This window comes from Nothobranchius furzeri, chromosome 14, assembly GCF_043380555.1.
Source record: "Nothobranchius furzeri strain GRZ-AD chromosome 14, NfurGRZ-RIMD1, whole genome shotgun sequence".
Taxonomy (NCBI): domain Eukaryota; kingdom Metazoa; phylum Chordata; class Actinopteri; order Cyprinodontiformes; family Nothobranchiidae; genus Nothobranchius; species Nothobranchius furzeri.
The window spans coordinates 36,528,409-36,551,904 of NC_091754.1; the positions used below are offsets into that span (position 1 = coordinate 36,528,409).

General features: G+C 46.8%; 1 protein-coding gene across 4 annotated transcripts in view; it reads right to left on the reverse strand.

Moving 5' to 3' along the window:
• Positions 1-340: 340 nt before the first annotated feature.
• Positions 341-23,496, reverse strand: part of satb2 (SATB homeobox 2) — a 40,293-nt gene continuing 17,137 nt past the window's right edge. For 2 of the 4 annotated variants that reach the window (XM_015965759.3, XM_015965758.3), the window contains exons 4-14: positions 17,097-17,223; positions 15,652-15,775; positions 15,203-15,305; positions 14,908-14,958; positions 14,242-14,834; positions 13,501-13,719; positions 13,321-13,407; positions 12,452-12,604; positions 10,648-10,842; positions 2,682-2,894; positions 341-2,530 (exon numbers count right to left, since the gene is read on the reverse strand). In XM_015965759.3, coding sequence (XP_015821245.1) covers positions 2,042-2,530; positions 2,682-2,894; positions 10,648-10,842; positions 12,452-12,604; positions 13,321-13,407; positions 13,501-13,719; positions 14,242-14,834; positions 14,908-14,958; positions 15,203-15,305; positions 15,652-15,775; positions 17,097-17,223 — 2,354 coding nt within the window. In that variant the 3' untranslated portion in view covers positions 341-2,041. The remainder of the gene's footprint in view (positions 2,531-2,681; positions 2,895-10,647; positions 10,843-12,451; positions 12,605-13,320; positions 13,408-13,500; positions 13,720-14,241; positions 14,835-14,907; positions 14,959-15,202; positions 15,306-15,651; positions 15,776-17,096; positions 17,224-23,496) is intronic. The other 2 variants (XM_015965760.3, XM_070544093.1) reach the window with 2 other exon arrangements.

The window sequence follows — 23,496 nt, forward strand, 5'->3', positions numbered from 1 at the left end:
CACCAATAACACACAGAGTCAGCTGAGCTTTGAGCTCTCTGCTAGATGGATTAGCAGGACGATGTTGGATGATCTAAGTTTCATCAGTTTTTATTCGGAAACATTTATCCGAGTCAAAAAAATCTAACAAAGATGACATTACACTGTAAATAATGAGAGCTCTGTTATCACGCTGCCTATAGAACTGGGACCAGTGGTGCTCTCACTGGTCCCAGCATGTTGCATGCTGCAGGAACAAAGGAGTGAGAACTGATATTATTTACACATTAGATGGAAAAGGGAACATCTACCTGAATGCATCAACGGGAGACCGCTAGTGCAACTGGAATAAAAGGACACGTTTTTAATTCACAAATTTTATTTCATTTCAACACTGATGGACAAAAATTCACTGTTTGACTCTAACCCTGATTCCTGTCACACAGAAAAGCACAGTATGGAGTAATGACCGAGAAGGCAGTTCCTCTGCGTGTAGCAGCTGATCGGGATCCGTGCTCAGATTCAGACACACAGCACACTTACACAACTGCACAAGATGCCCAACAAAACCAATAGTTTCCTGTTGTGTTCAGATTTTTCACCGAGTCTCTTCTAACTGGCTCAAACATTTACAGTCACTCAGCAAATTTCAAATAAAAGTACAACTATAACGATTTATGCCCGTGTGGGTATTTACACACATTAAAGTGAAGATTAGTGTAGAACCTGCCGCTTTTCTTTCATGGCTCAAAAAGAAATAGATTGTCGTCAACTGCAGCAAAACAAAGCACAGCTCCTCTTTTCAAGAAGACTCGTTTTCTAATTTAGAAAAACCGAGAGAATAAAAGCCGCGACACAACCCGACATCCACTAATGCTCAGTAACTGGTCTCTCTTATTCTCCTTGTTCCTCCAGAACAGGAGGAGCTCTCTCTCTGCTTCTGATCCACTCGCTTCTCAAACTTGATTTTACAAACCAACTAAAATAGCACACGATGACAACAACTCTAACCATGACAACAAAAATAATAATTATGGGGAAAGATAGTAATAAATAGGGTTGGTGGAGTTTAAGTGCGGGTAGGTGTGGTGAAACACAGGACGGGGGGGGGGGGGGGGGGGGCACATAAAGTGACTGATTGGTTGCTGAAGCTCTCCGCCTTCATCCTCTGTTCTCTTGTGGGTAAAGTGAGGAAGAGTGTCAGCTTGGTGTCGATCCCTGCTCTCCATCTCATGATCTCTCAGGTATGATGGACTGGGACATGAACTCGAGTGAGTGGGTGAATGTAACTAGCAGTGGTCTAAATGACTAGAGAAGTGTTACTCATCATCCATCCATCCCATCTTTCTGCCAGAGCATCCAGTCTTCCTCTGGAGCCTTGTTAATTATATCCACACGCCTCTAGAGGCCAGCATGTGGAGAGTCGGTGGTGAACAGGACTGCTACGGAGACTGGAGTGTGATCAGGGTGGCTGCCGTCTTTCCCTCAATGAAATAAAGCTAACCGATGAACAGCAGAGTGCCGTCTACCTCTGCTCTCAGGCAGGATAATGTAAAGTCAGTGTGTTGCCTGAGGATTTGTGGGATGACATCAGTCTCTGAAGGCCTCAGGTGTGTATTACAGCCTGGGGTAAATATCCTAGACTGTAGAGAACTGGATGTTCTGAGTGGCTGTGCTTCGACTTCAGAGAGCAGAGGGCCTCCTCTGCCTGACAAGAGGAAAGCTGTGTGATTGTTTCTCAGAAGAATTGAAAGGCATGAGTAGTAAAAATCTTCCCTGCTTATGCGTGTCTGGAGGAACTATTAACAGATATCTACTGAAACATTGTCACAGTTACACAACCACTTCCCTAAGACTCCTGTCTTCACTAAGGTAAGTTCTCTCCACACATCCGAGACATTGGGCCACTTCAGTCCTGTACAGCTGACTGGCTTCCTGCTCATACCTGCTTAGACATTCCTGTCTCGTGCAGTTTCCGTGTGGCCATCCTCCCTCAGTTCATGAGTTCCCGTGTGTGTGTGTTCTGTTTATTTGTGTTTTGTTTATTTCTGTTTATCAGTGTCTACCTCTGGTAGTCAGTCTGCTCTTGAGGACCTGATGTGGTGTTTGCTGTGACCAGAGCACCCCCAAGCCGGATGTTCCCCTTGTCCTTGCCCTCTTCTTGTGTGACATTGGTCTCTAGGGATGATTGGCCAGAAGCGGAGCTGGAGGAGACTGGAGGCTGGTTTAGTGCCCCCGTACTTCCACTGTTCCCTTCTGTGGTCTGGTAGATGTCCTCAGCTCCGTCCTCACTGGACTCTGGGTCCTCAGAACCTGAGAGCAGCTCCTCCTCTCTGTAGTCACTGACATCAACCCCACCGCTGGCCCCTTCTCCCAGCTCTTTGAGGCGTCCGTGGTGCTTGACATGGTAGCGCTGGTTCTGGAAGAATTTGATGATGGTGTGTTTGGGGAGGTCAAGCTGTGCAGACAAGGTATGAATGGCCTCCTGGTCCGGGTACAGGCCTACATCTTGGATGAAGCTCTGCAGGATACCCAAAGCCTCCAAAGAAATCTGGAATACACACAATCAGGACTAAGAACCAATTCCATTTCCTGGAGTTACCCCCACCCACAGTCTGAAAAATCTCTTTGTCCCTTGCGTCCAAGCTTTCTTCTGACCCACAGATGAGTTTGAACGAACCCCAACACTAACTGAACGGTACCTTAGTGCGTGAGCGTGGCTTCTTGTTGCTTCCGGTGCTACCAACTGTGATGGGGGTACATCCGCCTGCTGCTCCTGCTCCTGCTCCAGCACTCTGTGACCTCTCCTCATTAACTGGAGCAGGTAACGGCTCCTCGTGCATTGGAGAGAGTTGGTGCTCCTTGATTGTAACTGGTGGAGGCCTGTGGAGAACCTGTTGAAAAAGAAGGAAAAGCTGATTAACGGGGCACAGTGACCCCTGATCAACCCCACAGCCTGCAGTGTGACTAACGATGGATCTGTACGGAAGTGTATGCTTTTAATATGCACTGTGCATGTCGGTGTGTTTTATGTGTAGTTAAATACAGCTTAGTTGACTGTGATGCAACACATCCTAAAACAACGAGTAACCTCCGCTCCTCAATGCACAGTAGCCAGGGCTGCAGGGGAACTGAGGGTGAGAGCAAGTATTTTAACGGCTCCAGAGCGTCACGCACCATTAACCTGCTCCATGATTGGGATTCTAACTGCATTCTGTCTGGTATACCTTTGACCCAATGTGTGCAAGATTAGCTTTAGTGAAACGGCAACCAGCTGTCTGCCCGGAAGTGGTATACAGCCTGATCACTATTTAACCATCCTATTCAAAACCTCAGCGGGACAAAGGTGAAATGTCCTCATTTATATTTATTCAACTACATTTGGGGGAGGCTTTGGGACAATGGATTCAAAAACATATTAAGTGTTTTATTTCATTCAAAACCCTCACATAATAATGGGGGGGGGGGGGGGGGTTCTAGTGTTTGCTACATCCATATGTTGACTATAAATGTGTCAGATGTGTTTAATTTTGTATGTCTGCATGTAATCTAAATAATTTACTCATCATTGGCACCTGCTGTTTCTCATACAAACCTCAAACACCCATTAGTTTTACTCTCGGGTTGCTAGAAAAAATGCTCCTGAACTGCAGGTAAACAGCCAATCACATGTGGTTTCCAGGGAGATATGGAGGACTTTTAGCCAATCAGCATAATTTGATTTTGTGTGTCTGGAGCGCTGGCTGAAAGTGCCCCTGCTACAAGAAACAGCTAGCTAGCATGCTAGAAGGTGTTGGATCTTCTTTCTCCTCTCTCTCCCACTCCCTCATTCACACACACACACACTGTTTATTTATATATGGGCTGCATGGTGGCGCAGTTGTTAGCACTGTTGCCTCGCAGCACGAAGGTTGCAGGTTCGAAACTCAGCTGCGTGGAGTTGCGTGTTCTCCCCGTGCATGCGTGGGTTTCCTCTGTGTACTCCGGTTTCCCCCACAGATCACAACATGCCCTATAGGTTATTAATTGTAAGTCGCTTTGGATAAAAGCGTCTGCCAAATAAATAAACATAAACATATAGATCAGAAATTGTGCTGTAGCTGCTGCAGTAAAATGTGTTTGTTCTTTTATGGGATTATAATGTTGAAAAAGTATGTGTGATTCAGTTTCTATCTCGTGTTAGTGTCATCCACTGGTGGAACTGAGTACTGTGTTTTGAGGTGTGCATGCTTTGGGCAGATGATGGTAAAAGATAAGAACACATGACTCAGATCCATCCATCTATCTATCTATCTATCTATGGGGCGACGGTGGCACAGGAGTTAAGTGCTCGCCTCGCAATCGGAAGGTCGCTGGTTCGAGACCCGCTCAGTCTGTCGCTGTCGTTGTGTCCTTGGGCAAGACACTTAACCCACGTTGCCTGGTGGTGGTCGGAGGGACCGGTGGCGCCTGTGCTCGGCAGCCTCGCCTCTGTCAGTGCGCCCCAGGGCAGCTGTGGTTGCATTGTAGCTCATCCCCACCAGTGTGTGAATGTGTGTGTGAATGGGTGACTGACTGATTGTGTTGTAAAGAGCCTTGGGGGGTTCCAGGACTCTAGAAGGTGCTATATCAAATACAGGCCATTTACCATATCTATCTATCTATCTATCTATCTATCTATCTATCTATCTATCTATCTATCTATCTATCTATCTATCTATCTATCTATCTTTCATCAATATCATGTAATTCACAATATTACCAGTAATTCTTTATTCATCATGTTGAGCTAATTTCATGATGTCATTTTATCCTCGACACAATTCATGTGGACTATCGGCACAAAGTCTTTAAAGTTATCAAACAATCACGGCTGGAATCTCAGTTTTAATTCATATCAGCCAGTAGAGTAAAATACGTCTGAGGAAGTTTGGCCTCTCCTGGCTTCCATACCTGTAACCTGGTTACGCAGAGGGGAGGTTTGGCTCGACTGCACATAAACGGGAAAGTCACACCGGTGAAGCGGTGAATTAAAATGTCAGGAGAGGAGGTGTGTGAGTTGAGGTAACAAGTCCGGTTTGCTGTGACGGAGAGGCAGAGTAGCGAGCGAGCATGTGGCTGATGAGTGAAAAAACCTTCGGGGCTGAAGCCCCGCGGTAATCGGCTGGCGACGCGGCTGTGGAAAAAGATTACAAATCTTTAGAAATGTACTGACAGAAAGAACAGCATGGCTGTTGATGTTCCCAAGTGTTGACGCTCAGGGTAAAGAGGGTTAGGGTTAGGGTTAGCCCTAACCCGTAAACCTCCTACTGTAAGAACTGTGGCCAGTGAGAGGTCAGCTTAGCATGCTCAGGCCTCGTGCTGTTCTTAACGCGGCACAAACTTGATCGTAAACACATGGACACAGTCTCTCACCTTGTGAGTTACTTTTATAATGAGCAGCTGGAGGTGATGGGCAGGTAGGGTGGTCATAAAAAGAGGTGTGTTCCCTGGGGGGCCGTGGCAGAAAATAATGTAGGGTCTAAGGCTGGATCTTCTGGCAGCCAGGACTTGCTGAGGGCGGTTTGATGACAGTGAGGAGATCAGGATTAGTGTTGGGAGTCACGAGGGACTTTGGTTGTTTGTCAGAGGGTAGTGAGAACGTTGTGGTCACATCCTGCCCACTGGCTCTAACAACAGGGAGGGGTGTCCCACTGGAATGCCCAGTTATAAATCTGCGGTGCATTGAAATTGGAAGACCCATAAAGATAATAGTGCTTTACTTTTTTCTCCCTGACTTCAATAATAATTGGGTATTACTTAAATAATGCAGTGGGCAGGCCAGACCACGAATTGCTCTGATTTTATTTGCAGGGCCTTATTTTGTGGGAGGAAGGGAATGACCAGTTTACAGGAATCCAACTTTTTATTTCCTCCTCTGAAAGTCATGACTTTGGTTGCTGAAAAACTAAAAGAATGTAGGAAAACCAAGGCAGAGAGACCTATCGACACAGGTCGGGAAAAGAAGAGATTTATTCTGGCTTTAATGAGGACCACACAGTCACATGAACCCCGCACAAACGATCCGAGACTGCTAATAGCTAAATTGGGGGTAAATCATGGAGGGCTATAGAAATCCACCCAACCTCACATACAGACCTTCATTACTTCTTTGCTTGTCTGGGCGGACGGCATTGGATCAATGGCTACAGACACAAACATTAATGGTGAGGTCTGGTATCCCTCATGCACTAATGATGACGTTAGAAAGCCAGAGACAAAAACACAGAGCTCTGAGATGTCTCTCCTCTTCTACCTCCTCCACAGCACTCAGTGAGGGACACAGAGTGGGACATATGTCCAGTCCAAGGGGACACTAGTGAGGATCATTCCTTTGACTGGCCTGGTTCCTCCATGGTGAGGATCTTGTGTTAGGACTGAGGTTATAGAGAAGACTGGGGAAGCACCAGAGCTGAAAGAGGATTCGGTTAAGGTTGGAAAATGATCAAAGTATTGCTCAAATAAAACAATGTGGAATGTTTATTTATGCAAGAAACAGAAATAAAACTGTCTTGAATTACATAGAATACATTGAACCAAGAAATTAGTCATATTTTTCCTTTCTTCTTCTCTGAGGTAAAGAACCGGGAACACACACGTGTTCACTAGGACTAATCTAATAGTTCACATGTTAGTTACCTTAGTTAAGCATTAAACCTGTATTCCTGCGTGTAGTTATGCTCCACCCTGTAAACTAGTTATCACAAGAGCAGAGCGGGCATTTGTGGTGTTTAATCCAAAGGAAGAACATCAGATTAAATGTTGCTCGTTTTAGAAACTGTCACGTGTGCAGTTACACACCCGTGACCATCTTAAATCAGCAAATATAGTTCAAATCTCACAAAGAGAGGCAGACTGCTGCCCATGTACACAACAGTTAGCTACTGTTGGACTAATTTTAATAAATTACCTTTTTATTAACATTTTTGTTGCTTGAGGTCGATGTGGGCGACCCTGTTTGATGGAAATAAACAAGCCATCACGGAGAGCCGCTAAAACTAAGATAATTATAAAAATATTGTAGTAAATAATCTGATTTAGGGTTGGTTTCAAATCCATTTGGCTAGCAATTTCACTTCAACAATTATATGCATCCATCCTTTTCCATACCCGCTCTTGTCCCTGCAGGGCCACAGGGAGCTGGTTTCCGGCAAACAGGCGGGGTATACCCTGGACAGGTTGCCAGTCCATCACAGGGCAACACAGAAACACACAGGACAAACAACCATGCACACACACACTCACACACTCACACATACACACCATAGGACAATTCAGACAGACCAATCAACCTGGCTATCGTGCTTTTGGACCGTGGGAGGAAACCGGAGTACCCGGAGAGAACCCACGCATTAAGACATTTTGGTATATACATACTTGTATATATATGCGTGTGTATATATATATATACAGTGGTTAGTTTGACTCGGTCTAACTTACAAAATGCTCCGTTTGTGACTGAGGATCTTTTTTGTGTGTTATGAACAACAGCAAATGCTGTTCGCTGCCCTACGGGTTTTCATCCTGCAGGTCTGCTGCAGCAGTGGGAGAGCCAGAACTCTAGGGCGAGGCCGGCTTCATCCTTTAATGTTGCAGGAAACGGATTTCTGTTCCTTCGCTCTCTTTCTCCCTCCTGGCGGGGTTTTAAGTGCTCTGCAGTAAAAGTAGAAAGTTTTCTTTTAAACGTAAATCGAGGCTAATTTCTACGCAGCACTATGAAAGAATTATAGGACATGAAAAATTCAGCTGCTCCTTAATGAGCTCTGGTCCTGCAGGATGTCCAAGTCTCTCTCCGCTTCTGTCTCTGAGTGTGTGTGTTTCTGTGTTAGGGAGTGGGGGGGGGGGCACTAGAGACACAATTAACACAGAGATAAATACGTAATGAAGGAAAAATAACTTTCCTTCTAGTTTTTGCACGACTTCCCTTTTCCTGTTAATGGCTTTATGTGTTCTTCTTTTCCCATCTGTTTGTTTGTCTCTCTCTTTCTGTCCTTCTCTGTCCCAACCTGTTTCAGACTCCCTCCTTCTGTCTGTCTGCCTGTCCGTCTGTCTTTCTCTCCGTCTCACAGAAAGCGTGGGTGTTGCTGGGACTCACGGATCCAGCCTGCTGGCACATTTCCCTTCTTAATAATGTCTCTTTGGTGAGGAACCGTGCACATGTGAAGGCATCAAGGCAGCGCGAGCGGGGAACTGTGTTTATGTGCACAACGATTACATCTGCACTCGCATAGCTGTTTTTTTCTTTTGGTTAACACTGTGTGTGGTATTCATTCCACCATTTATCTGCAATTAAAGAATTAACTTAATTGTGGTTCACCAAACAGCCCAGACTCCACCCTGCAGCAGGGGGAGAGAGGCCACCAGGACGCAGAGCAGAGACACACAGATGGGCAGTGACAGACTGAAGACTTCAGCTGAGCCTTTAGCCCAAACGTCAGCGTTTAACTGGATTATTAGAACACACAGATTGCTTTCTGGTCAAAGATTTAAAAAGTGTAGGTTATTATTTTTATAATAACACCTGTTTGGATGTTATTATTAAAATATTAAACAACTATAACCAATAAAAATGGTTTTCGTTTAACCCAGGCCTCTCGTGTCAGCCAGGATCGCTACTGTAGTCCTCAGGGCGCTCTGACCTGCATGTTTTCCACGTCTCTGCTTCAACACACCTGATTTACATTGGCTCCTCAGGAGGACATCAAGTGCTGCAGATGCCTGTTAATCACTCATTCATTTAAGTCGGGTGTGTGGCAGCAGGGAAATCCTGGTGGTTAAAAGGGCAACATGGAAAACACGCAGGACTGTGTGCTCTGAGGACCGGGGTCGGGAAGCACTGCTTTAGGGGACAACGGTGGCAGAGGAGTATACCGCCCCGTAACCGCGTGTCCCCAGGCAAGGCACTAGTATGACCTTGTCAGTTAGTAGCTCCAGGGTCATCTCTACCCGTGTGTGCACGCATGTGTGGGTGAACAACCGTTGTATTGTTAATTGCCTTGAATGAGTTATTTCTAGTCCACTTCTCCTAAAGTCTGTGTTTTGGCAAGTGGTCACACACACACACACACACACACACACACACACACACACACACACACACACACACAGACTGACTTGTGCCAAACATCAATTGAGCAGAAACAATAAGGAAATTATTTATAAGAGGAGACCGTGCCAAATCAAGGCTGGAACACACGAGTGAGGGCTGCAGCTACAGAGATGTGATTGAGAAACGTGATGTAACACACACATACACACACACACACACACACACACACACACACACACACACACACACACACACAGGGTTCCCAGAGCCTCTAACAGAAGCCGCTCATGCTACTCAGCACACGGTCCAGTCCTATGCACACATCGGTGTTGTGTGGCTTCCCTGCACAGCCCCATCTCAGAGGGTAGCACTGCTTTCATTTTTCATGTGTCTGCAGCCAGTTGTCACACTTTAACAAACACCTTTGCTGTCTAAACACAGAATAGCACTTGCAACAGTCAGCGTCAGCGTGAAAGTGTGTGTTTGGGTCACACAGGTGATGTGTGTGGTTGGTTACAGGCTGGCTGGAATCGGAGGCTCGCGTGAGACAAGGAGGGTGTTTGAAGAGGGTTAATCTAATTTTCTGGGGTGTATAAGATCCCCCATAAGTCTACCATCAGCCAGTACAAGTACCAGGCTCCAGACCGGAGATCTCCTGCAACACGCGCGCACACACACACACACACACACACACACACACACACACACACTGGCATCATTGGTTGGCAGGAGTCCTGGTAACAATAGGGTGGCCTCCTCAGCAGCAGCTAGCCAGCATGCGTATTTCTCCGGTCCTCTGAGGTGAGGTTTGTTTTTGACTCCATCCATTGGAGGATTGCTGTAAAGACTCTGACACGAGTCAGTGACTCGATGCAACCTGCTGGGTTCCTTATATAGGAAACTTGTTTCTGATTGGCTTAATGAGCTGACCTGTATTAGAATGTTTACTGTGTGAAGGTCCTTGAGACGACTCTGGTCGTGATTTGGTGCTTTATAAATAAACTTGAACTGAACGGAATCCACTGCATTCAAGCAGAGCGGCTATAATCTATTCTCGTTTATAAAATCTTACATTTAAACTGGTGTCGACCAGTTATTCTCAGCTTTTGTTTTCAGCGAGCACAGCAGCTTGGACCGAAACCCGAAGCGAGTCAGCGGTGGCTGTAGCGAAAAGCACATCATCGATCTCCTTCCACCTAAACTCCACCAACCTTCCTCAGAAACTAATGGGGCATTTCCTCTGATGCCACACCACCCAGTAACACTGTTTACTCTTTGCTGCAGTGGGGCAGACACACACAAACACATGTATACCCACTCTGAGATCAAACAGCACTGTGTGTACTTCAGAGGGAACAAATATGAGCACATCGTAACGACAGACGGGCTCTGTGAGGGTGGCTGCTTTGGGAGGACGTGTCTAGAAAGAGCATCGGAGCAGCGGAGGAGTGCCCATGAGGGAAGCTGCTCCCAAAAAGTTCAGCAAGATCCAGTTTTCAATGTTGGGAGTGTTTTTGAATGTTCCTAATCTATATGAGATCTCAGGTGTGAATAAAATCCCAATAAAGCACATGTCTGAGCAGCGAGTGGTGAACGCTCACCTGGGCCTCCTGTGGCAGGTGAAGGACGGTGTGCAGCCTCTCAGTGTGGTGGTGTCGGGACTCCTCCTCGTAGGCCAGGTCCCTGTCCGTCTGCGGCAGTGTCAGAAACCTCCTGATTGTGCACAAATTGTCCCACAAGGTCCGATTCTCTGGACTGGGGTTCTCCTTCCACCGCAGCAGCTCACACAGCCAGCCCTGGGGAAGGAGAAGAGGTCAAGTGTCATCTTCTCCTGTAAGCTGAGTGCGGCGGTTCTTGACAAACGTGAACAGCGATGAGAAAATGTTATAAAGCAGATTTAAAATCACTAGAAAAGTTTTGACCCTGCAGGCAGTTTGACAAGGAAGATGAAAGAAAACAAAAGATGGAGAAGATTCAATTATGTCTGCTAGACTGCTTCAGTTTGTGACACCAGCTGTTGTGTTCAGCCAGCCTCCTCAGGCGGCGCGCGCCGCTAATAGCCCGATATTCTCTCTCCTCCTCGCTCTCGGTCCTCGTGGCCAGCTGCAGCAGATGGATGCACTGAGCCGTGAACCTCTGCCACCCCCAGAACCCCCCAACCCTACCGCACACACACACACACACACACACACATGACCTCAGTGAGCCACATGCTGCGGCTCCGACACAAACTAAACTCCTGCCTTCTTCTCATGATGAAACTTCAAATGTTCCTGTGAAAGGTTCTGGTGGCGTGTTTCAGACTCTGCAGCTGACTAACACATCTTTATTCTGGGAAATACAGAAGGAAGTTTTTTATCGCTAACTGTATGTTTATTATTGTGAAAAGTGCTACTTTTACAAACATCTGTTTTTTATTGTTCATTTCAGAAAACTGGGATTATTTATTCCAAACTTCCTAATATTCATAAAATCCCATTTTAAAATTTTGTGGCTAATATTTGTTAAAACATTCAAGTGGATGATTTTATCTGAATGAGGACTAGATCGAGCCCAAAAACAGATAAATGTACTTTTACATCGCAGGAAGAATTTCTGAATTTGAAAACATGCTTCAGCTTTCATTTATATTAAATATCGTAGCAGCAGAGAAGTCAATATTATTTAGTATAACAAACTTTGTCCCAGCTAAAAAAAACTCTGAAAGTTCCAGATTTCTCCTGCTGGATTTCATTTTTAAGGCAGCGGCGTCGTCTTCCTCCGCTTATCCGGATCCGGGTCGCGGGGGCTGCATCCCAACTAGGGAGCTCCAGACCGTCCTCTCCCCGGCCACCTCCACCAGCTCCTCCAGCAGGACCCCAAGGCGTTCCCGGACCAGATTGGAGATGTAACCTCTCCAACGTGTCCTGGGTCGACCCGGGGGCCTCCTGCCGGCAGGACATGCCCGAAACACCTCCCCAGGGAGGCGCCCAGGAGGCATCCTGACCAGATGCCCAAACCACCTCAACTGGCTCCTTTCGATCCGGAGGAGCAGCGGTTCTACTCTGAGTCCCTCCCGAATGTCCCAGCTCCTCACCCTATCTCTAAGGTTGAGCCCGGCCACCCTACGGAGGAAACTCATTTCGGCCGCTTGTATCCGCAATCTCGTTCTTTCGGTCATTACCCAAAGCTCATGACCATAGGTGAGGACTGGGACGTAGATCGACCGGTAAATCGAGAGCCTGGCAACGAAACTGGTTTTTGTGATGTCATTTTTAAGCTAATTCAAAATTAAACTTTGTAGAAAGTCGACAAACAAAAGACATGAAAGTTTTCAGCGACGGAAGTCGATGTGATCCGGACCAGAGGAGCCGTTCTGACGCCCACGGACCTGAGGGTCGGGGTCTCTGCTCAGGAATCTCTCACCTGGCTCTTGTTGGCAGCCACCTTTGCAAACAAAGCCTGCGACACCTTGGCTCTCTTCATCTCCTGCTGGATCTCGTCATAAATGCCAGCTGAGATGTGGACCAGCGACTCCAGCTTCAGGGGGATGTCAGAACTGGGGCCGGGGGGTTTGGGCTGGTGGAATGGATCAAAGAACAATCCCAGATTAGAAAATCCTGTTAGGGCACAAAACACTTGCATAGCAGGAAGAGGAACATATTATATATGATTAGAACTGATGCACGTAAGGTAGAGAGTGATGAAACGATAGCTGCTCGACAGAAACAGCATGGTTCGGTCTCTGAAACCACTAAGAGTTGCATCCGAACAGATGTGAGGAAACGCTATCGGCTAGCAATCTGGCCGAGCTGCTCCTAAAGCAGACGCGCCGTGTCCTCTGCACATCTGCAGCACATGTCTCCACATGAGTCTTGTTTACAGATCAAAGTCATTAAGTCCTCCTCTTTTGTCTTTTTCGTTGTTTCTGTTTGAACAGACATGAATTGGCTCTCGGAGAGCTTGTATACACAGTGTTTGAAGTCATCCAGCAGACGAGTGCAGACCTGCTCACTTACATTCCCTCAGTGTAAACGATGCTGAGATAATATTACATAGCCACAATAAGAGGTGCACACAATGCTCAGCTGCAGCCATGAGTGGGCAGCGCCCTGGCGTCTTATCGCTGCCGGTGCTGCATTGTTCTGTTGATGTGAAAGGAACGCTTTAGTGTGCCTTGTGTTTACGGAGAGTTTGTGGGGTGGCTTTGAAGCTGCCTCCAGTAGGAGGTCTCCTCTCGTGGTTCGCTGCCGTGGCGGTTTTAACGATGGTTTGAATGATGGCAGATAACTCACAGAGTTAGAGATCTTGGTCTTGTTCTTCCAGATGGAGGCCCAGGTGTCCGGGGTAATCTGGTCATCCAGGCTCCTCTCCCACACTTTCTATACACACAAACACACTCAGTCTAATCACTCTGATTCCCCCTCTTAGCGTCATAAAGGTTTGAGGAAAAGTGTTTTTAAGCACCGACTCACTCTGACCTGAGAGAGGCGGGGCGCGGCGGGGCTGGAGGAGTTGGAGGCAGGAAGTCCCACAGACGGGTTCATGGTGCGCTCCCGCTCCTCCTGGTAGATCCGGTCTCTCTCACTCTCAGGCAGGTTGAGGAAGTTTTGCATGGCCTTCAGATTGACCAGCAAGGATTGCGAGGCTGTGCGGGGGTCTTCCTCCTTCCTCAGGATCTCTGAGAGCAACCCCTAAGCAAAACAAAACACGCATGAAAACATGTATCTACTCAAGGTCGTGCTGGGGTGCGTTCTTAAAGCTCGCTGAGCACCAGCTCAAAAACCACACGACAGATGACTTCAGCTTATTGAAAGGGCCATCGGAGCATGTGACTGAATGTTCTCAGAAACCAACGTGGCTCTATGAAGACACACACAAAGATGACCAAAACACACCTGGGCTCTGTGGGTCTGGCAGCCGCCTACGTTACACGGGTCTAATGGGGCGTACATTAAAAGTCTGAATGCATCAGGTGTGTGTGCTGCTGCGAGCATGGGGGAGGACACTCATTGGCTCAGCAAGCAGCCTCATCACACTTCTGCTAATCCCACTGAACACACTACAAGGAAGGTGAGCTCCAGCTCCAGCAGCAGACTCTCTCAGTGAGTCAGTGTCTATTTCTACGGCTCCTCTCCTGATGTGTTGAGAACCTCGACCTGGTCGGTGTGAGAAACATTTAGGTCTCTAACGATACCCGGCTCCTGTGCTCCTACCTGAGTACGGTTGAAAGCCACGCGAGCAAACACGGCCTGGGAGACGCTGGCTCGCTTTAGCTCATCTCTGACTTGCTGGTAGATTTCCGAGGAGACCTCAGCTGCTGAAGGATTGCTTCCAGGATGGTCGCCCCCACTTTTGGATGGGCGAGGGATGGGCGGGTGGTTGAGGAACTGCTGGTTGAGGGTTTGGGGGTGCTGATGCGCCAGCAGGCGGCTCACTGCGAGCTGCTGGTTGATGAGGTGGGCCATAGCGAGCTGTTGGCGAACCAGCTGGGGGGAAAGTTGAGGGGAGAGGATCCCACCTGGCCCCAGCAGGGGCTGAAGAGCACCAGGTGGAGGTGGTGGAGGAGGAGGCGGCACCTGTCCTGTCCGGAGAGGAGGGCTGTGGTGAAGGGGGCCATGAGGGGAGGACTGTTGCTGTGGAGGAGGGGGGGGCTGCTGGAGAGGCTGGGAGGGTGTCTGAGGATCACTAGATCCGGCTTTGAGGAGGGGGCTGCTGGCACTCAGGTGGCTGAGCTGGGCCAGACCAGCCAGGTGAGGGGGGGGTCTCTGCCCCAGCACACAGAAGTCAGCCATGCTGTCCCTCTCAACTGGAAGCACAAGAAGAGAGTTGAAACCGGAAACTTCCCTAAAACAGTCGCAGAGATTAGTCTCAGCCCTTACTTTTAATCTCTGCTGGGTCTCGTCCGGGCCACATCTTCTCCAGGTAATCACCTGTTCATCAAAACCAAAAACAAATTCAGCTTCTCCACACTGGTGTCTCACCGCACCTCTGTTCAACACAGTCAGGTCCATGGGTTGTTACAGTTCCAGTCTTTAAACAGGAACATGAAGACGTCCAAAACGTCTTAGCACTGAAAAGCCCCACACAGCCACGGTGTGATCTACACACACCCTCCAGTGTGGCAGGTCAGCTGATTAACTCCCATTCCTAAGGCAGATCCGTCTCTGGTCTTACCTTTGATTTTCTTATACTTCTTATACCAACGACCAAACTCTTGGCATTTGGCGATGGAGACGTTAGCGTAGTAAGAACTGTTCACTATGGAAGAAATCATGCTCTGAGGGACAAGAGAGGACAGGGATTAATAACACACACACACACACACACACACACACACACACACACACACACACACACAATAAGACATTAATCATGGCAGGAAGCCACCCACAGAAGCATGAGCCAGCACTGAGGGAATCTCCAGCCACACAGCCATGTGTTAGTAATTGATGCAGTGATCAACACCCCCACCAGAGTTCCGGTGAAACACAACAAGCAAACACATCACACATGTCCTGAGTGTAGGAAACACATGGTGGAGGATGCTGGTGGAGGTGGTCATCACAAACTGATCAGCCAGACTGCAGGAGAGGGTCTAGGCGTGTTTTCTAACACCACCTCACCTGAGACAGGGGGCACTCTTTGGCCAGAGTACTTTGGTTCATCTCCTTCAGCAGCTCCTTCAGAGCATTCCTGACAGTGGCATGGTTCCACTGCTCACAGGGAAGGTCCTCCAGCTTGGCAAAGCTACAGTCAACCAAAACCAGGCGTCAGTCACAGCTTTATGCCCCCCAATGGCAGCAGCTCAGCTGTTAGAGGATCTTGCTTAATAAATATTAAAATGCTTCACAGTGGAGTAGATGTGCTGAAGGTGAACTGCTGTAAAGTAGCTTAGACATTTATAAAAACAGAAAGATGCAAAACTTCTACAGAAACATCAGGACAGGTGTGTCAAAGTAAAGGCTGTGATAAAGTTTTATAAGTGTTATGGCCACAAACACTACAAGTCCAAAAACGCACTGGAAAAGCTCATCTTCTGGCTTCAGGTAAAATATTCCCTCACACACACACACACACACACACACACACATATATATATATATATATATATATATATATATATATATATATATATATATACCATACCAACTTTATTTATAAAGCACATTTAAAAACGGCATGGCAGCCGACCAAAGTGCTGTACAGAATATATATATATAAAAGATAGAGATGCAGCACAATATATGATTTGCACCGTCCATCCACACACACACTTTTAAACTCCAGCTGTTACTGAAGACGATCCCATACATGATGAGAACTTTGACCCTTGGTTCCGGACGGCATGGACGTAATTTTGGGGGGGGACAGGGGGGACATGTCCCCCCTGTCCCCCCCCCACTTATTTCAAAGTCAAGTTTTGACCCCTGCACTTTTTACCATCCAAAAGCAATATTACGCTATATTAAATTGACACTGGTTGAGCTCTAGGACCAAGCGGAAAACAACTGTTTGTGTTGAAGCCTGTTTCCCATTAGAGCATACTGTAAAGATACCCCCCCCCCCCCCCCATGTCCCCCCCACTTCTAAAGTGAAAATTACGTCCATGCCGGACGGTCCATGCACCTAAACTTTGTGACTGGACTCTTCTCCATCTAACATCAAGTTGAAACTTTATCTTCAGTAAGCCCACCTGTAATCTGTTCGTTTTAATCTCATTCAAACATCAGAACCGATTGTTTCATCGCTGCTGATGTTGCTATGGAAACACATGCAGACATCAACAAACCCTGCTGGTATTTGTCACAGCAATAACAAAAATAGGTCCCGCTTTATCTGCCCGTCAGCACACTGCTTCACTTGATGTCTGGAATCACACGCTGCCTTGTCCTGACTCAGACAGATCACAGATTACTCTCCCGTTAGGTTTCATTGTTCCACCGATGCAGGAATGACATCAGCTGGTACTTTTCTGTCTGGGCTCAAACAGCATCAACTTTTGCTTTGGCCATAACCGTGCGGTGCCAATCATTTCAACTCTAATGCAAGCAGAGAGACAGGATCTGACCTTTGCAGCTGGATGCGTAGTGTGACCATGTGATAGACCTCCATCAGCATGTCGGCGACAGTCGCCTCTGGTGCGTCGGTGAGAAAATGAACGGGCAGAGGGTTCCACCTCCCCACCTTGATGATGCCTGGACAGAGCCAACAAGTAGGATTTGTTTTTTTCATCATCATCAGTAAAATTTTTACGTTGTTACAGTGCATTTGGTGGAAAACCGGGCAGAGCGTTTAGCAGCAACTCATTAATGACATCCTGCAATCATATTTGACATAAAACTAAAGCTGAAGCATGAAAACCTGCAGCAACAAGACAACGTGGTCTCAACGTCTCCGTTCGGTTAATGGTTTGTTTTTCACTTTTGACCAACACCCTGATATTTCCCCAACATGACGCAAGAGCAGCAAATAAATGAACATAAACCACAAAAACTGCCAGACATGCTTCACATGTCAGGAGTGGAAACTGCTGAAAAACAAATTAAAAACATTTCTTAAGTGTTGATGAAAAATGACTCCCAGAAAAGCTGTTGTTGTAAGATAAATCCCACATGACGAGAGAACAAGTGACACACACACACACACACACAAACAAACACACACACACACACACACACACACACGTGTTTCGTGACATATCAGTACGTATGACAAAAATCACACGTGTGTGTGTGTGTGTGTGTGTGTGTGTGTCTGTGTGTGTGTGTGTGTGTGTGTGTGTGTGTGTGTGTGTGTGTGTGTGTGTGTGTGTTCTGCTAGACAGAACATGCTAACAGGTAAAAACTGTGGAATCGCAATGCAACACAAGAGTTTTTAACACTAAGCTATTGCTTTTAAAATGGTTTCAGTGATTCTTGAAGCAAAACCCTGAGCAACTCCAAAGGGAATATCACTCTGTCGCCCTCTGCTGAAACTGCACTAAACAGTTTTGTGGTTCGGATCAGAACACTAGTGGAGGGTGTCCACATGAATACGTAGACGCTCCATTGGGCGCTGGAGAGCTTAATAGTGTTACCGCCGTCTCCTCACTCTCCAAAATCAATGCAAAGTGAGAAACTATGCCCAATTCTGTGCAGTCTACAGGTACAACAAATGGCGTATTGAAAACACATGTGATCACGTGGGATTACTTGTGACTTTTCTAGCCTACCTGATAGTATTTTATATTTAAATGTATTTTTATTTATTTTGTTTCATTATATTTAGATTTTAATTATCACGCCATTCCCTGAGTCTAATTTTATGAAAATGCTTCATGTAATTTTATTTATTTATTTTTTTGGTTGGATAAGCGCCTTCCTCAGTAGAAATGAACACCCTGGGGGCGAATGGAGACCCATCAAAAAGGGCGGCCAGCCACTACGGCAGCTCCGATAGGCAGTGCCTGTCCATGGGGCGTCTGCGTCTGTGGGAGGAGCCTACCTGCTTTGTGGCAATAGCTGATTACTTCAAAAATTAGCCTGTAGCTAACATAAAAGCTAGCAGTTAGCTTTTTCCATTCACTGGCCATCAACAAAAAGCACAAGAAGTATTTTGCTTACTGACTGGACTGGATGAAGCTGTAACTAAACAAAGCTAACCGCATTACTGTCCTCTAAATGGGATCCAGACGGGTCCTGACATGGATCCCCACTTCTCTTTCTTCTTGACCCTCCTGCCCCTATCCCTAGTTTCCACCCCCCACTCTCTCTCGCTCTCACTCTCAGATACACACATATGCACAAACACACATGCACACACACACACACACACGCACACACACACACACACACACACACACACATATCCAAAGCGTCCTGTGATCTCCTCGTCCCAGGGTGTTTAAGGTTTAGTGGTATCGTTGTCTCTGCTCAGGTCAAACTGTGTTCTTAATTATTTGGCCATGCTGAGGTAGCATCATTAAAACATAATGTACAGAACAGACTCAGCCCTCTCAGGGTGGAGGAGAACCCTAGAGGAACCTCAGACCACCGTGAAGATTGTCAAGAACTGAAACAGAACCAGAGCATGCTCTGTCAGATCAGTCGTGGTCAGTAAACGATCATCTGGACCAAATAGAAAAATATAAAGGGTTTTGTGTCTATGAGCAGTAAATCATCCTTTACCAGTAGATCAAAGACAGAATGAAATGTTTGGTTTGTGCAGGCATCATCTGGTGTGACCGTGTTCACACTTCACACACAGAAAAACCTGTTAATATCCTACCTCTGCCTTCTTCACGTTAATGCAACATCTGAGCATGAGTCTAATTCCAAGCCGGGTGGAAAGAGACGGGTGAATAAACAAACATGAACTCAGAGAGGATATGAGGCAGCACACAGAGAAGTGGACTTGTTCGGCCTAGCATGCAACACACGCACACACACTTACTCACATGCACGTACGCACGCACACATGCACGCACACACACTTACACACATGCACGTACGCACGCACACATGCACTCACACACACTTACACACAAGCACGTACGCACGCACACATGCACGCACACATGCACTCACACACACTTACACACAAGCACGTACGCACGCACACATGCACTCACACACACTTACACACAAGCACGTAAGCACGCACACATGCACTCACACACACTTACACACATGCACGTACGCACGCACACATGCACTCACACACACTTACACACAAGCACGTACGCATGCACACATGCACTCACACACACTTACACACATGCACGTACGTACGCACGCACACATGCACTCACACACACTTACACATGCAAAAACACAAACATACAAACACACACGCACGCACACATGCACTCACACACACTTACACACAAGCACTTACGCATGCACACATGCACTCACACACACTTACACACATGCACGTACGCATGCACACATGCACTCACACACACTTACACACACTTACACATACAAAAACACAAACATACAAACACACACGCACGCACACATGCACACACACTTACACATACAAAAACACAAACATACAAACACACACGCAAGCACACATGCACTCACACACACTTACACACACACACACACTGCCTGATGAGTGCAGTGTGATTTATTAATAATTGATCTGTGATTTTTGGTCCTCTGTCTAATGGGCTGTGCTTTTTGTGTACATTTAAAAGTAGAAATGATTGTTCTCATTTCCACATTAAAATTCCATCTCCCAGAGACGAGCTTTCATGTGGCCGGCTGGTGGCTTGGCTCATGTCTGAGTGTGCCCATCTGCACAAATGCGAACGCACACTGATGTCTCTGACTCGTCTCATCAACACTCACGCAGGGCTGCATGCGTGCACACGGCCTCACGTACACCCGTGTACACAGTAATCCCATTGTCCCATGCTGCATTAAGGCCTATTGGTCTACAGTCTATGTGGGCGGGCTCTAAACTTGCTCCAGGTTCCACGCCTGGCCTCATGGAGGGAAACCCTGCGCTGCTGACTCGAACCTGTCATCCAGATGGAGGCGCTCCTCTCACTGAAAAGCTGCTCTTAGCTTTAGATGTGACCATTGAAACAGTTTTACCCAAAAGTTACATTTAGGCTGCCATCAAAAATTATGAATCTTAATTAATTCAACACAAGCTTTGGGAAAATGATTAGAGTCACTGCTCTCATTCGTCCAAACACCTGTTTTAACAGCTGAAGTTTGCTCTGAGCTGATAGTGAAGCTGTTTTCCTGGCCTGCTCTTAGATGTCCTGTTGATCTGCGGTGTTTAGACGTGGCACCGTTAACCGTTCACAAGCTGAAGCCCTAAAGTACAGGTCTGCTCCCGTCTATTCTATAAAAGCTTTCAAACCCTTATAATTGAAATAAACAATATCTCCCACTTAATTACTGGGCTGAGCTAATTAAAGCAAGGTCACGGTCCCTTAACTACACCACTGGGACACAAGAATGCAGGACACAATACAAACAGGGAGAAAATAGCTCGGACGCTGTGTAATTTTGGTCGTGGACCACAAGGAAAAATGTGTAATTTAAGCCGAAAATTATTCATTTAGCATAAACGCTTCTATCAAAAAACAAAACATGTGTGTGTGTGTGTGTGTGTGTGTGTGTGTGTGTGTGTGTGTGTGTGTGTGTGTGTGTGTGTGTGTGTGTGTGTGTGTGTGTGTGTGTGGGCATCCCTGCAGGTATCTGTATGTGTGTGTGTGTGTGTGTGTGTGTGTGTGTGTGTGTGTGTGTGTGTGTGTGTGTGTGTGTGTGTGTGTGTGTGTGTGTGTGTGTGTGTGTGTGTGGGCATCCCTGCAGGTTTCTGTATGTGTGTGTGTGTGTGTGTGTGTGTGTGTGTGTGTGTGTGTGTGTGTGCGTGCGCGCGTGTGTGTCCTTGCAGGTTTCTGTGTGTGTGTGTGTGTGTGTGTGTGTGTGTGTGTGTGTGTGTGTGTGTGTGTGTGTGTGTGTGTGTGTGTGTGTGTGCGTGCGTGTATGTGTGCGGGGGTGGGTGTGTTTGTGTATGTGTGTGTGTGTGTGTGCATGCGTGTGTGTGTGTGTGTGTGTGTGTGTGTGTGTGTGTGTGTGTGTGTGTGTGTGTGTGTGTGTGTGTGTGTGTGAGAGAGAGAGAGAGAGAGAGAGAGAGAGAGAGAGAGAGAGAGAGAGAGAGAGAGAGAGGGTGTTGGGCCTCTACACCAAGTGTCAGAGTGAGTAAAAGTGTGCACTTATGGAAGTGAACCCTGCAGGAGTCTGACTCTAGAGCTTATGTGTGTGTGTGTGGGGGGGGGGGGGTGACCCGCTCCGTGGCGGGCACTGATGTGGACCAGGGTGACTCGCTGATGTGGACCAGGGTGACTTGCTGCTCTCCACACATCCTAATCAGACAGACAGAGACCTCCCCAGATTCTCTCTGAGGTCAAAAGTGTGACTAACAGCATTCATCTGCTAACCATGCGGCTGCATGGGTCGTCCCAGGATGACTCGCTCTATACGTTCAATAGCAGCAGGCTGTTGTTATGAGACACTGGAGAACTTATCAGGTAAAATAGGAACATTACCATAATTTACATCTAGTCAAGTAAAGGTCTTCAGGCAATAAAGGGATTAGCTTCAGAGAGAGAACAGGTTCACCTTTGAACTTTGGTATGTAGCTGGTTTCATTAAGTTCATCTACTTGTGTCTGCACTCACACCACAACTTGTTGGACACACACACACACAGACACACACACACACACACGATGGGGATATCCTGCCGTTATCCCATCCCTCTCTCTCGTTAGGTTATATAACAAAGTGAGGCAACTCCAGATGGAATATTCTGCATACTTGAGAGAAGACAGCAGTAAATGACACTGTCCTGCTGCAATGACTGCCATGTGTGTGACAATAAATTACTGAGCTATTCTTTTTCTCTGCTCCATAAACATTCTCACCCATAATCCACACACACACACACACAATGTGTATTTTCGCCTTGCGGGGACATTCCTGCCCAGCTCTTTGTTGTGTCTTTGATGACATTTACAGGCTTTTGTCTGTGTCTCTGTTGTGTTTTTGGAGCATTCCTTTGCTTATTGCTGCTGTAACAGTGTCTGCTCCAAGCACACAAACTCACACCGACTCTCGGTCCACTTGGACACAGCCCCTCCTGTCCTCCACCCTCAGACCAGCATGGTGGTCAGAAAGCAACGCAAAAGTTTCCTTTTTTGAGTCAAGTTTTGTTAGCAAATTTTTGTGTTTTGGAGCCAGAGCTTGGTTGAGAGTTTTTACTGTAGCTTAGCATCGTCACAACAGATGTAAGTCACCAGCTTCCTGAGAACAGCATCAGAGTTGATAGTGATCCAAAAGGGTTGAGATGAAGGAAAGTGGACTTCTTTGGTTTCTTTAAGACGTTTCGCTTCTCATCTGAGGAGCTTTGTCACGTCTAACTGGATTATGAGAGGGTCAAGCTTATAAACTGTAGCTGTCTGCTGTTATTTAAAGGGACTATAAGGAAGTTTGACAGTGAAAACATGTATAGAAACAATAAATTTCTTCTTCATACATTCTCCTGCAATGCCCTGGTCCTATAGAATGAGTCCTGGCATTTTTACTGTGATTGCCTGTTTTTCTGTAAAATCACAGAAAAAGAGAGATGCTCGGGTCGAGCAGGCTGCTTCATGCGCGTTCACGCTCAGGCATAGCCCGTAGCATTTGCTATCCGTAGCTTTAGCAGCAGAGAGAGAGGCAGTGCCACATCGTCTCTGTTCCTAACGCCTAGTGACAAAGCTAGCTACATTTCTGAGGACCCTTAGCTACTTTCTGTAGAACTTTCTTCTAGATATTTCCTGCAAATTAGCAACAAAATAGCCATTTTCGCTCCGAACCGTTCTTTGGTTTGACGTTGTTTCAGCTGTCATCAAGGATATAAAAATTACAGATACAAAGGACATCACTGGCACTTTAGCTCACCTAGTAAGATGTCGGACTC